Below are 14,016 nucleotides of genomic sequence, written 5' to 3' on the forward strand. Positions count from 1 at the left end.
CCCTTGTATACCTACTGGAACTGAAAAAAAGGAACTCCTCTGCTGTATGTGGGAGAGACACATAAAATAAGCAAGATAATAACAGTTAATATTCAAATTGGTCAAGAAAGATTTAAAAATATTTTTACAAGATTTAAAATGCACAGAAACAGGAATTATAAATGTATATAGGATATTTAGATTAGGTTTATGTAATATTAAAACTTCGTATTCAATTCAGTGAACACAAACTGATTTTTACTATATTGACCATTGATGTAACATGGAGAAAATAAAGTCTCTTGGACTAATTATGTTGTTTTCCATTGGTTATTAAGGTGATTGTATAAGTTATAAACTTACAGTCTGAAATCATATTGAGATTTGGCTTTTGAGAATTTTATATATTTATCTTAGATAAATTTGTAACATATAATCTTACAATATATATTTGGAGTGGGGCAACACAGGCAGGCCAAACTATGAAAAATTCACATAATGAATGTAACTTTCTATTTTCTATTTGTGCATCATGTTTATCAACCAGGCATGATAAATAATAGTAGTCTATAATATAATAAATTTATTTATTCATGCACAAATGTTCCTTGAACACCTAGTATATACTATCCACTCTATTATATCTCAAAATATAAAGATTTCCAAAAAAGTCCTTACTCAAGGGCTCACAATCAATTGCCACAGAGATGTGAATAGATCTCTGTATAACTTTAACTATATAGAAATACATCTATATAACTATTTATGAAAAGTAAAGTAATGGAAAATTTTACTTTTATTTTTCAAAATATACTATTGTTTTTTAAGTCACTACCTTTGTGTACAAACATAGAATAAAATTTTTCCTTGTGATATGCCAATACAGTTCAACAAAACATGTAGTAAACTGCTATCAAGAGTGAATACTGTTTTAGGAATGTTAGGCAAACATAGTTATATTCAATGAATAATAATAATATTACTTACAAATGATTGTTGATTGCCTACTACTTGCCGTAATTTGTTCAGCATCCCGGGTATACAATGATAAACAAAACAGGTATAATCTTTGTATTCATTAAGCTTTTAGTCTTATGGGAGAGCAGGAAATAAATAATTGTGATCGCTGACATAGCTGAATATGTATGCCAAAATAGTTAGGTTATAAAAGCAACAGGCCTAGGTGCCCATGGAAAACAAGGGTACCAGGGAACCTCCTAGAGGTTCATAGTCAGGAAAGGCCTTCCCCAGATAGCAACATTTAAAGGGAGCTCCAAGGAATAATGATCAACTCAAGTATTGAGAGAGGACTATTCCAGAAGAGCCTTGAGATAGAAAATGGACTAGTGCCTTTATGGGACTGGTACAGTGAGCAAAGTTACAACACATAGAACCAGGTTAGAGAGAGAATTACTGACCAGACTACTGAGGGACTTTTAGGCCCTGTTTAAGAGTTAGAATGCTTTCTTTCTTATTAAAATGGGAATCTGTTGAAGAGTCTTAAGTATGGGAGTGATGATGTTTTCCTTTTAAAGAGAATTCTCTAGTTACCATCTATTGAAGCGTTTGAAGGTGAGAAATTTGGACAGCCATTCTTGCTGTCAAGCAGGTAAGTAAGTGATAGTGATAGCTTGAACCGGGGCAGTGCTGGTATGGAGGGTAAGAAAAGGAAATGAATGGATGAACAAGTACGTAACTGAAATACAGACTTGTAAAATAAGCTTCTCCATTCACTCATATTGTCGACATCCATTGGGCCAACCATTCTCTACAAAGCTCTATGATGCCACATGTACTGAATCAATACTTACAAGCACTAGGAAGGAATTGTTAGAGATGAGTAAAATGCATTCCTTTCATTCCATGATATCATTGAAATCATTCCTTTGCTAATCTTTATTGGTAAATGCCATCATAACTGAAAGTAAATAATACCCTTAAGGACTACTTTTGACTTACAATAGTAAGAATTAACTCATCTGCTTAAATTTTGAGGGTTAATCAAAGTCAAATACAATTTATAATTTTTGGATATATTAAAAACTCTGGAGTACTTTAACACCTAATATAATTGCTTTATTTATAAAAGTCGGTTACTAGGGAAAAACCTAACAAATAATGTATCTTGATCACAAAAGCTTATAGACAGTCACAGCAGAAATTCAAAACACAAATAAATACCAGCATATTTTTCTTTTCTTTATTCATATAGCTTCCATATTTGTTGATTAAGGGATACTGTGCTCCTTTATTGTTCAATCAAAATAGCATGCATAAATAAATGCCTTTGTTGTGCCCAAATTCGGAGACCCCCCAAAGACGACCACCAGAGTCCAGAGTCCAAGCCAAACAGCAAAGGGTCATTTATTACGAGTTCGAACCGGGACCTCCGCGCACTCGTTGCCGGTGACGCTAAGAGGTCCTGAGCTCAGGATCACAGCACTTTTCATACTCTATTTTTGGGGAGGCAGGGACTTAGCATACATCATAGTATCTCGTAACAAATCACTACATACCGCAGGAAAATCAAACAGCAACTCTATAATGTGACTGGCGCGCTACAGAGCGGGAAAAAGCTGGGAACAGATTATTGGTTAGGTCAACGGGCTGTTGTTCTTCAAACTGCTTGGTTGGCACCTCTAGGGTATGTGTCACCTCAGGATTGGCCGGGGTCTCCCTGTCAAGCCACAGGATGCCAGATGGTTATTATCTCCCGTACCCAAAGCTGGGTGGGGGTTCCTGGAGCAGTCACTTTGTCATGTCCAATTCTGGGTGGGGGTTTCTCTGGCGCCGGATGGCTATTATCTCTCGGCCCAGAGCCGGTGGGGGTCTGGGATTGGCCACTCTGCTAGGTTCGATTCTGGGCAGGGGTTGTATGGTTAAAGAATGCCTATACAAAGTTTGCTGGTAATTTTCCATCTCCTCATGGGTTAGCAAGCGAAGGTACAGAAGCAGAAATAGTGGTTATGGTTATAATTTAGACATCTCACCTTCATTTAAGTTTTGACATTGATAGTATTTTGGGCAATATTTTGGGCATGTAACCACAGTAAAGTCTCATCATTATTTTTTAAAGGACTTTTAAGAGGCCAAACTCTATGGATTCTGAAAACTTGTTTTATTTTTTTTCCTTCCTATAAAATTGTCACCATGCTTATTATCTTAATGGAAAAATTAAGGTACTTAGTGATATGTATGTATATAACTCTAAGGTTAGAGATATGTATACATGTATTACGTACCCACACATATACTCCCTTATTATATTTGAAAGTAACAGTTATAGTTTCATTGTCATGGGGTGTTGTAATGTTAAATAAAGCAGTCAACCAGAAAGGCTTTGCTTTTATACTATTGTTTCTATGGAAGCTTTTTGAAAGCTATATTATAATTTCTGACACCTTGGAAGTTCCACTGAGATTTTTTGCTTGACAAATCTTAATTGATGCCGATTAAATATAGTAATAGGTTTGGCCTTAAAGCAGATTTGACCTTAAAAAAATTTTATAATTTCTTAGTGTCTCCACTAACACTTATTATCAGTTCGTAGTAAGTAGATGAAATTTCAGTTTCAACAATTATAAATAAATTTTATAAGCTGATTGTACGGAATAAGTGAGTATCTTCAAAACATGATTAAATATCAAATGTTATTTTTTTCAAGTTATCTTGTGTGACTAAAGAAGCACTACATGCTTTTGAGAAGTATGGCAAGCCCATATCACATAGCATTTAGCACAACAGATATTAGAGTCTGCCTAGGTGTTGGATTAGCTCTTTTGTGTTTCATCTGTGTGGCTCTGATGAAATTACTTTTCATAATTAAACTTACTTCAACACTTTGCTTTAAGAATAAAATTAGATAAGGGGCACCTGGGTGGCTCAGTTGGTCAAACATCTGCCCTCAGATCAGGTCACGCATGATCTCAGGGTCCTGGAATTGAGCCCTGTGTTGGGCTCCCTGCTCAATGGGGAATCTGCTTTTTCCTCTTTCTCTGCTACTTCCCCTGGTTGTGCTCTCTTTCTCTCTCAAATAAGTAAATAAAATCTTTAAAAGAAAAAAAAAACAGAATGAAATTAGATAATCCCAGGACAGAGTAAACACATAGTAAAAGCTAGCTTTAATATTACATGTTGTTATTATTATTACTATTCCAGGTCACGGGTGGGACTATGATGGAAGAATTGCATCGTCTTAAATATGTTTCCTGTTTAGTTTACACATGCAGTCTATGCAGTTTCTCTCTTGAGCACCTTTCCCTCACAGGTTCTTTGACCTTGGTTAAGTTACTTCTTTGCACTTCAATTTCGTCACCTGAATTGAATTGCTTAAATGACTTCAAAAGTTTGTTTTGACTCTATTATGGTATGATTCTGTGAAATGGAAAATTAATATATTTGGCTTCGGTAGCTTTATTCAAAGCACTGATATTAAAAAGACACAATTAATTCTCATGCTATTATGAGTTTCCATTTATGCCATGGAAGTAATCATTTGGAATAAATCACTTTGGAAGATCTGCTTGATCCAGGTATTCAGGAGAAATCACTAGCATAGCATTTTATTTTTGGATAAAACTCAGAATTCATTAAACCAGCAGAGCTACAGACTTATGAGATACCAGTGAATCTTAATGCCGATAACCCAGTTAATTAAAGCAAATAAGGTGGTACTTTATTAAACTTACAAATCCAAAACTGCACTGAAATGATCTGTACAAAGCCGTGTTGACTTTTATTCGCAGACTTCCCCTCAAAAAAGCATAAAAGTCTTATTTGTTCACAGTGAAAGTCTTTGGGAGCTAATGTGATGTTCTGTCTGTTGCTAGATCTCCGCATCAGAAGACAGCATTCTTCTGAAAGTGTTTCTAGTATCAACAGTGCCACAAGCCATTCCAGCATTGGTAGTGGTAATGATGCTGACTCCAAGAAAAAGAAGAAGAAAAACTGGGTAAGCCCTGGTCATCCATCTTATTCAAAAGCTTATTAGTGCACGATGAGTCAGATTTGTTTTGTTTAGAGATTTAGAAGTCTGTAGCAGTTTACAAAGGGACTCCCTCAAGTCACTGGCCCCCCGGAAGGCAGTACTCATCACCAGAATTAGGGTGGCCTGGTGCTGAGGAGGAGAGGTTTTGGTCAGAACTATTCTTGGGTTTGAATCCCAACTCTACCACTTAATACTTGGACCATAAGCAGGCGACTTCACTTTTTGAGGGGGCCTATGTTTTCTCATCTACAAAAATAGGATAATTAATACCGATTTTATAAAGTTGTTGTAAGAAAACTGAGATGACAGCTATTAATAAATGACAGGACAGGGATTTACCCTGGAGATGAGGGAGAAGAAAAGATGGTGGTGTGGTGGTGATACTGTGGCAGGGATGGAGGAAGAGGAGAGGAAATGAATTGTAAAGAAAGGGAAAGAAGAAACCTAGAAAGCCTCCCCACCTCTCACTTCAACGGGTTATAGTGTGAATAAAGCTTCACCTCCTCAGAAATCAACTACATTAATGTCTGCTTTCTGGGTCTGTTTGTTTTTGGGTTTTTGTTTATTTATTTTTTTTAAGAGAATATAGCAGAAATATAGAAATGTACTTTCCCAGAACAATGCTTTACATGTGCTAGAGATAGAATTTATGATGATACTAAGCAATTGCTAAAAAACTGAGGGGAAGACGCTATCACAGCAAAATGTTTAAAAACCATGCAGTAAAGGATTTTTTTTTTTAATACCATGAAATGAAGGTAATTTCTTAAATAAGTACAACTATTGATGAAATCCAAAACATAACCACCAGAGGATTTTGCTGAGTGCCTGCTATAAATAATGAAAGAAATATCTTTTTTTGTTTTAAAAAAAATGTTTATAAGGTAATATTTTAAAATACTGATCAGCCTTCATTCCCTTGATTTGTAATTCCACACTCTTTCATGTTTCTGCAAGGTGAACTCTAGAGGAAGTGAGGTGAATATAAACCGTGGACAATTTGGCATGCATCTATAAAAAATACCCTACCTTGGCATGAATGCTATTCATTTTGGCAGTAGGCTTTTTATACCTTTCAAAAACAGATTACCTTGTATGTCTTTTCTTTGTGTCTTTTCATTTTAATCTCAAATTTTAAAGAGAAGAGGTAAAAAAAAAACAAAAAACAAAAAACACTTTCTGAATAGAGCTGTAGGGGATACCAATTCCGGTTTTGAATAGCATGGGAATTGAAAATTTGAATAGAAAAATCACAATTAAAGAGGTGTTAGGTAAATTTGATTTCATTTTCCTTTTTAAGTTTATACTGTCAGCAGGACATGACTTGATTGTAGCGCTAAAGTGGCCCATTTAAAACAAATTGCCTTGAAGAGAGAAGCATTGGGAGTGGAGATCCCTTCAAGGTACTTAGTTTTAAATGAGTGCTCTGACAGCCATGCCCTTGACCTTGCACTATTTCAAAGCCTTCCGTGTTTGCGCTGCGCTGGATTAATATAAGAATAAAACAAAACACAAAACGCGGTATCGTTGTTTTCTAGAGATACCGTGCTGCACCTGTTAATACTCTGCTTGTCCGTACTGACCCCAGGCAGTGGCTAGGATAGCACCTGCAAACTAACGCCCCAAAGCCAAATTCTCCACATGCACACAGACCAGAAAGGTCATTCCTGTCCTCTTTTCAGCTGAGAAGCTCATTCAAACAAGCCTTTGGGAAGAAGAAGTCCACCAAGCCTCCTTCCTCCCATTCGGACATCGAAGAGCTCACTGACTCATCCCTCCCAGCGTCGCCAAAAGTGCCCCACCATGCGGGGGACTGCGGGTCCGCATCCATGAAGCCCTCGCAGTCGGCCTCTGCGTAAGTCACTCCCCTCCGCAGGATGCTGAAGTCTCTTTTAAAAACAGCAGCAGGCCAAGCCCCTGTGTGTGTTGTAAATGCAGTCAGGTGACACGATCTGTGCCCGTGGTTTTCTGATCTACCTGAGAACCGTGGGCAGCCCTGGTTTCTCCTTCCTTTTTCACACATGAGAGTCCGTGTGCTTTGCGACCTCACGCTCCACTCTTCTGTGTCATCAGTCTCACTTCTTTGCAAAATGGCCTTTGTCCATGTCTCTGCCTCACTGTGCATTCCATGCAGGTCGCCCCTTGTCTGGCCACCAAAGAAACGGCAAAATGGCCCTGTGATCTACAAGCATAGATCCCGGTAAAATGGCGTGTGATGCATGCAACTTGCCAAGATGCCAGTTCTAACTCAGCAGCGTTTGCCTTTGCTCTTTCTAAAATCCCTCGCATGCATTTCAATGATAGAAACCTCCTCCTCTGTCTTCCTGGTTTTGAAGTCCAGCTTGTTTTCCTAAAAACCAGGCTGTAATCCATTTGCCTTTAATTCCATTAGATAACCTAGCATAGCATTTTTATAGTAGCTCACCGTTTGATGTTACAAGAATGGATGAAATCTTGAGAACTTACAACGTGTGCTTTGATGAGGTGATTCTGTTTTATATACTGTTTAAATCGGATTTCTTCGGGTGCCCATGACGATGACTAGCCTTGCACTGTCATGTAGAACAGAGCCACTAATAAGACCATTTAAGATGCTTGTGTATCCCAGATAATTTCATCACTTATGTAGGAAAGAGGAACCTACCACTAACATTTTGTAATCAACAAGGTAGTCCTCATATTTTTAAATGGGAAAGATACTAGTTCATCAAAAACAAGTTCTCGCACCTTCTTTACTGCAAAACTACCTACAAAACAACAATAACAACAAAATAATGAGGAAGTGATGTGGATGACCTTCAAGGAGCCCTCGACTAGTCCACTTGCATGGGTTGAAACCTGTGATTTAGCTTCATTAGCTTTGATCCCCTAAATCAGCTGAGCTGACCAGGGAGATTATATAACACTCATCCATTATTTAAATGTCCACAACTAATCTCCCTGATTTATTTTCTACAATATTTATATTGGATTTTCATGGTAACTTGAAGACAGTGTAGTAGCAAATAATGTTACACTTTGCACAGTTTTGCAAATAATAATAATAATAATAATAATAATAATAATCAGTTTTAAAAACATGAGTACTTTAAAAAAATATTTCCTAAATTGCAAATAGAAATTTAAGTCCCTTGAAGAATGGCAGAATGAGATGGTGTGATGCTATGCAGCCTCATGAATATCAGCCGCAAGGATATTTTGAAGATTACTTGGTCTTGAATAATAATGGATTGTTTTTAAACTTCAGAAAAATAGGAAGAAAGGATTAAAGGAAAAAGACAGTTCCTGTTTCCAGTTTTGAACCTGGAAATGTATTACTGTTTGTAAAACTCTTTCTCCTCCTCTTTAGGTTTTGCTGGCAGCACAGAACCTCTGTAGCTGCTGGATAATATTGCATTTCAGCCTTAAAGGAAGCATTGCTTTTCCTGATCCCCTGGTTTCCCTCCTGGCAACTGATTGTGTGTTTGTTTCCTTCTTCAGGATCTGTGAGTGCACAGAGGCTGAGGCAGAGATAATTCTGCAGCTGAAGAGCGAGCTCAGAGAAAAGGAGTTAAAATTAACAGATATTCGACTAGAGGCCCTCAGCTCTGCTCATCACCTTGACCAGATCCGGGAAGCCATGAACCGGATGCAGGTCAGTGCTGACCACCTTGCAGGAGCGAAGAGGAGAGACGGAAAATACTGTATCGTTGCCACTCTTGCTTATTATAAAAACAAATCTCTCTTTGAAACCCACCATGGAAACAGTCTGTTTATTCAAACTTTGCCCCTCATCTCCCAACACTGAATGGAGCATTTTGTCAAAGCCAGGGTGCGAAGTGAGAGTACCCCCTGGCCAGTTGCACTCAAGGGCCATTCAAGACACTTGTACCAGTGATTCGGTTCACTTGAGAGCTGAGTTTGCCGAGAAACTACGACAAACGATAAACGTTGCGTCTTCACTTTCCCATGATTTACCTTTGTGTTGGCTTTTTTCCCTTCTTTTGAAATCTGACTTTCAGTTGCCTTTATCTATTTTGTATTGGGGGTGGGGGGGAGTAATGAGGAAACTACAGAAGTTTAACACAAGCTTTCTAAATATGAAAATAAAAGTGATGTAGAATGCCATCTGTAGAAGTAAAGCTTTTGTATTTGGGGAAACATCTGAAGGTTAATTTCAGAACCAGTCTGTGCTCAGGCTAAGTTTTCGTTTTATTATTATAAACCGGTAATCGCTGGGTATTGTAGAGGGCTGAAATAAGAAAAGCTCATTGCTGAGCAGATTTATCTGCCACTGTGTATATTCACCAAAAGGTCTTTGTGGTTTTTAGAAGCTTAGCGCCCCCATTTTGAAGGAACAGAAACTCTTTGAGATGTTAGCTGGGGTTTTAAAATAATTTTAAATCACCTTTTTTATATTGTTTTTCTTTGACTCTGGTTTTCAACTCTCCATGAGTTCAGGATATTATTACAGATGGAATTATTTACCTGTAAGATTTTAACAGTATGTTTAAAATGAGAAATTTGGGCGCGCATGGGTATCTCAGTCAGTTAAGTGTCTGTCTTTGACTTGGCTTTGACTCAGGTCATGATCCCAGGGTCCTGCTCAGCAGGGAGCCAGCTTCTCCCTCTCCTTCTGCTTGCTGTTCCCCTGCTTGTGCGCACTCTCTGTCTCTCTCTGTCAAATAAATAAATGAAATCTTCAAATGAGAAATTTTATGAATGCTTTAAAAATTGTTGTTCTTGATTCAAATGGTATCAAGTCCTGGAAGATTCCTCAAATATAAGGTATATTTAAAAAATGCTTAAACAAATTCTAATGGTTAGTGCATCTATGTTTGTGAATACACAAATATACGTATGTAAGAAAGAGAGTAGGTTGACTTTCCTTCTGAGGAGGAAATCCTGTTTTCATAGTTTATAATTGTTTACTTAACATATCACCATATGCTTTATTTAATAAACCAAATAATCAACTCTGATAAAAGCATTGGTACCATTTTTCTCACTCAAACTAGCTGGATTTTTTTTTTTTTTTCATAATTCCCACCCTCACAACAGAATGAAATTGAAATACTGAAGGCGGAAAATGACCGATTGAAGGCAGAAACTGGTAATACAGCCAAACCCGCTCGCCCACCATCAGAGTCCTCAAGCACCACATCGTCCTCATCTTCACGGCAGTCGTTGGGCCTTTCCCTGAACAATCTGAACATTACAGAGTCTGTTACCTCAGGTAATTTTGTGTACACACCTGCCTGAATCAAATCATTCCTATGACTTCGTGAGTGGGGAGGGGGCTGGAATTTGGGGAATCTCACCCACCACTCTTCTCACTTCACCCTCATGAAAATGTGAGCCCTCTTAATTCTTGGAAATAGCCCCATTTCTTCTACCTTATGATAACTTCAAAAGAGCATTCTCTGTGAAAGAGTGAAAGACTTAAGAGATCATAGTTTTCATATCATTTAAAAAATTACTTGTGTTTGAGAAGTACCTCCTTAACAATTATGAACACCATAAAGAAAAATAATGTTCTCAGTGCTGAGCATTAGTGCTTATGACTATAATACTAGTAATCCCATGCAATTCTGTGGTGTCTTAAGGATATGAAGCCCATTGATGAATACGTCAACACCCCTCTGTAAATTTGACCAGATCTTGCATGATGTTATGTGGAGAGAACATAAGGCTACTACCTCACCCAGGGCACACAGTTCTATTAAACCTTCAACAAACAAACGAAAAGAACTCGCTGGATTCTGTTACTGTGTTCAAGGGTACTAATGAAGGGACAAGGATGCAGTTTTATTTCATAGCAAATAGAATCATCTGACATAATGTTATCTTAGTATCTGACCAACTCTTCATTTATAAAGTGTAACAGCTCCTATGGCCCTGAATCATTTTATGTATAGAAGATTGAGTTGAGGAGAGGTTTACATGAAGATCTGTGGTAATTGCAAAACATAGCCACCAGATGACGCTTGAAAACCAATGATATACATGTTCCTGGGCAGCTGTAGATTCCATTATACAACTATATAATTCTTCCAGGCTTGCCTTAAATGACACTAAAATATAGCAGAAGATGAGGAAGAGAAACAGAGACACAGCATGCTGATGTTGATGAAATTGTTACTAAATCACATCTCTTCTACAAAGTCAGAATTTTAGTAATTCTACCGTTAAATCTGTCCTTCATAATGTAAAATGAATGGTTCAAGTATATAACTTGCTTTCTTCTTAGAAAAGACAGGTGAGGACTAAAAAGGCAAGTAGGAACTCCTTGAAATTCAGGAAACCATTTGGCAGGTTTGGGAGAAGAGAAATGAATTCGGAGAAAAAAACATCAACTAAAATAAATATCAACAGCTTAGAAAATAAAGAGATGTCACAATTAAATGAACTCCTAAACCATACAGTAAATTAGAACTATGGGACTGTGATAGTAACTTGGATGTGTAAATTGTCCCTAAGGTGTTATCACCCAAGTTTTTCAAAAGATACTAAAAAAGGAAAAAACAGAAAATTTAAATGTGTAGATTCTGGGAGCCCTGAGTGATATCCTGTGTGTTGGCTTGTCCATGATGAACCTAATGGAGAAGAGAAGCAATCAGTGACTCTCTTGTCCTGGCTTGACTCCTAAGGAAAGACAGGGGCCTGGACAACATCATGGCAGGATTTCCTTGCTTGTTACATGATTTTGTTTTATCTCATTGAAATATAATAAGGTTTAAAGGGGGCATAGTTAGTACTAAAGATAGCTTAGAAACTGAAGCCAAATAAAAATGAAACTAAAATTCATGTCCAGGAAAGACTAAAATTCACAAAGATAAATATAATTAAATAAATCAAATATAGTTTCTGTATTCATCAGACTGAAAATACTGATGTCTGTGATTCAGAATTTGAGGCAAATTTTTGGGGGGAGAGGGGTTTCAAAATTGTACTGTTTAATACTTATTTTATTACTTCTTTGTAGTTCATTATTATTTTATTTTCTTAATTATTTTTTACTAGTGACAATTGTATCTGAAGTAATAAAAGATTAAATCACATGACTAGGATACGGTTTTCACCATCTTCACTCTTGTTTACTGGGTTCAAAATTAGAAATCAGAAGTCCCTTTCCATTGGGGTTTTTTAAGTAAAAAAACTTTCTAGGGTTCATGATCAATTTGTTATAAAAGGTGAGGGGTAGGCAGGGCAGTGGATAATTGACAAATGTTTGGTTCCTAATTTATAACTGCATATTCTGTATAGCCAGTAAACACAGAATTTGAAAAGCCTTCATTTTTTTGTTCAGAATTTCACTTAATTATAACCAGAATGCCAGATCTTTTTATTCTTCCTTCAAAATATTGACAGAGGACCATAACTTGTTTTCTGCAAAACAAACAAAAAAATAAAACCAGCCCCCATAGAAAAGTTTTGCCTCAAAAATTTGCTGTTTTCATTTTTTTCTTGGAGTTGTTTCTTCAGGTGATCATCTTATCAATATATTGGGAACAGGGGGAGACACATAGTGAGTCATGATGTGCTCCTCCCCCCACTATGAAGAGAAGGAGTTACAATAAACACACAGAAAAAGGGAATAATGGTTAGAACAGCTGACCTTATTAAACACTGAGGATAAAGTACTATAAAAGCATTATCTCTGATGGTCTCAGTAACCCTATGTAGTAGGTGCTGTGTGAGCCCCATTTTACAGATGAGGAAACCAAGACTGAGGAAAGAGATGATAATAATTTGTTCAAGATCATGTGAATAGTAGGAGGCAGAGCTAATATTTGAACCCAGATCTGTATGAAGCCAGTACCTGATCTTTTCACTACTATATTCATTTTGCTTTAATTAACCACATACAAGATGTCGAGATTCATACATTCATTTATTGTAAATACTTACTTCTGCTCTCAGGAGAAATTCCATATTTTCAGCACATTTTTTAAAAAAATAAACATAACATGAAAGGAGTAATAGGTTCCAAAGCAAACCTGAACAGAAAAGTAGATCAGAAATCAGACTAAATGTCTTGCTGTGGAGAACTAGGCCGCTCACGACCTGGCCCTTGTCCATCTCATCATTTCATACTACTCTTCCCCGCCCCCAACTTGATCTCCACAGTCCGGCCACGCAGAGCATTGGTCTGAGCCTTGAACACACCCAGCTCTTTCATCAAGGGTTTTGCATCTGTTCTTGTTTTCTGGACCTCTTTTCCTAGGTCTTGCTGGTCTTATGTCTAAACAGCGCCTCCTCAAGGAAGGCTTCCAGGATGACCTATCCGTGTAGAGCCAACTTCCTTCGGTTATTGTTTCACTGCTTCATGCCCATTATTTCTTGCACTTAACACATTCTAAAATTACACTAGGAGAATGTATACTCCAAAAGAGCAAAAAATTCATTTTGCTTCTTAGCCTTCATTCCTAATGCCCAACACAGTTCCTGGTATCATTTAGGTTTAATAAATATTTTTGAATATTTATAAACATTTATGACTAATGGAGCAAAGCACAAAGAGATAATTTGGTCACAGCCTACCAGAAATTTAGATGTAGGCAGTCAATGGTATCTATTCTAAACTTCTAAGAAAAAGAGCAAGAGGATTAAATGACACTTAACAAAGAGTTTTATTTTTGACTGAGATAAGCAATAAGGTGAGAAGTTCTGAACATATTGATCTGGTAAAATAAATTTCTAGTAAGGAGATTATCTTTGATGATTTAAAAATTTCTAGCTACAATAAATGAAGGCAATGCGTGGCCTTCCAATAAAAAAAAAAAAAAAAAAAAAAAGAATTCCAGCAAAAATATCCATGTTTCTCAAATTCTCTTGATTTTTGATGATTTTTACTTCTTCCTTTGTGAAATTACATACTCTTAATTATTAAGATAATAGGACCATTTCATTTTCAGAAGGTAATTGATTAAATTATAATTTCTCTGATAGTACATTCACAGCCTTTATCTCTATAAATTTAGTCAGAGTAATTGAGGCCTCATGTCACCAGACACATGTGCTTTTTAGCACGTAGCTGAGTTCTATAATAACATTATTGTCAAAGGAAA

At 36.9% G+C, this 14,016-nt stretch overlaps 1 protein-coding gene across 5 annotated transcripts in view; it reads left to right on the top strand.

The window, feature by feature from the left end:
• NAV3 (neuron navigator 3) overlaps positions 1–14,016 on the top strand; it is an 853,944-nt gene that overhangs the window by 808,641 nt on the left and 31,287 nt on the right. For all 5 annotated transcript variants that reach the window (XM_059186398.1, XM_059186399.1, XM_059186402.1 and 2 more), the window contains 4 exons: positions 4,809–4,930; positions 6,649–6,821; positions 8,447–8,600; positions 10,007–10,181. In XM_059186398.1, coding sequence (XP_059042381.1) covers positions 4,809–4,930; positions 6,649–6,821; positions 8,447–8,600; positions 10,007–10,181 — 624 coding nt within the window. The remainder of the gene's footprint in view (positions 1–4,808; positions 4,931–6,648; positions 6,822–8,446; positions 8,601–10,006; positions 10,182–14,016) is intronic.

The sequence above is a fragment of the Mustela lutreola genome, chromosome 8 (assembly GCF_030435805.1).
Source record: "Mustela lutreola isolate mMusLut2 chromosome 8, mMusLut2.pri, whole genome shotgun sequence".
Taxonomy (NCBI): Eukaryota; Metazoa; Chordata; class Mammalia; order Carnivora; family Mustelidae; genus Mustela; species Mustela lutreola.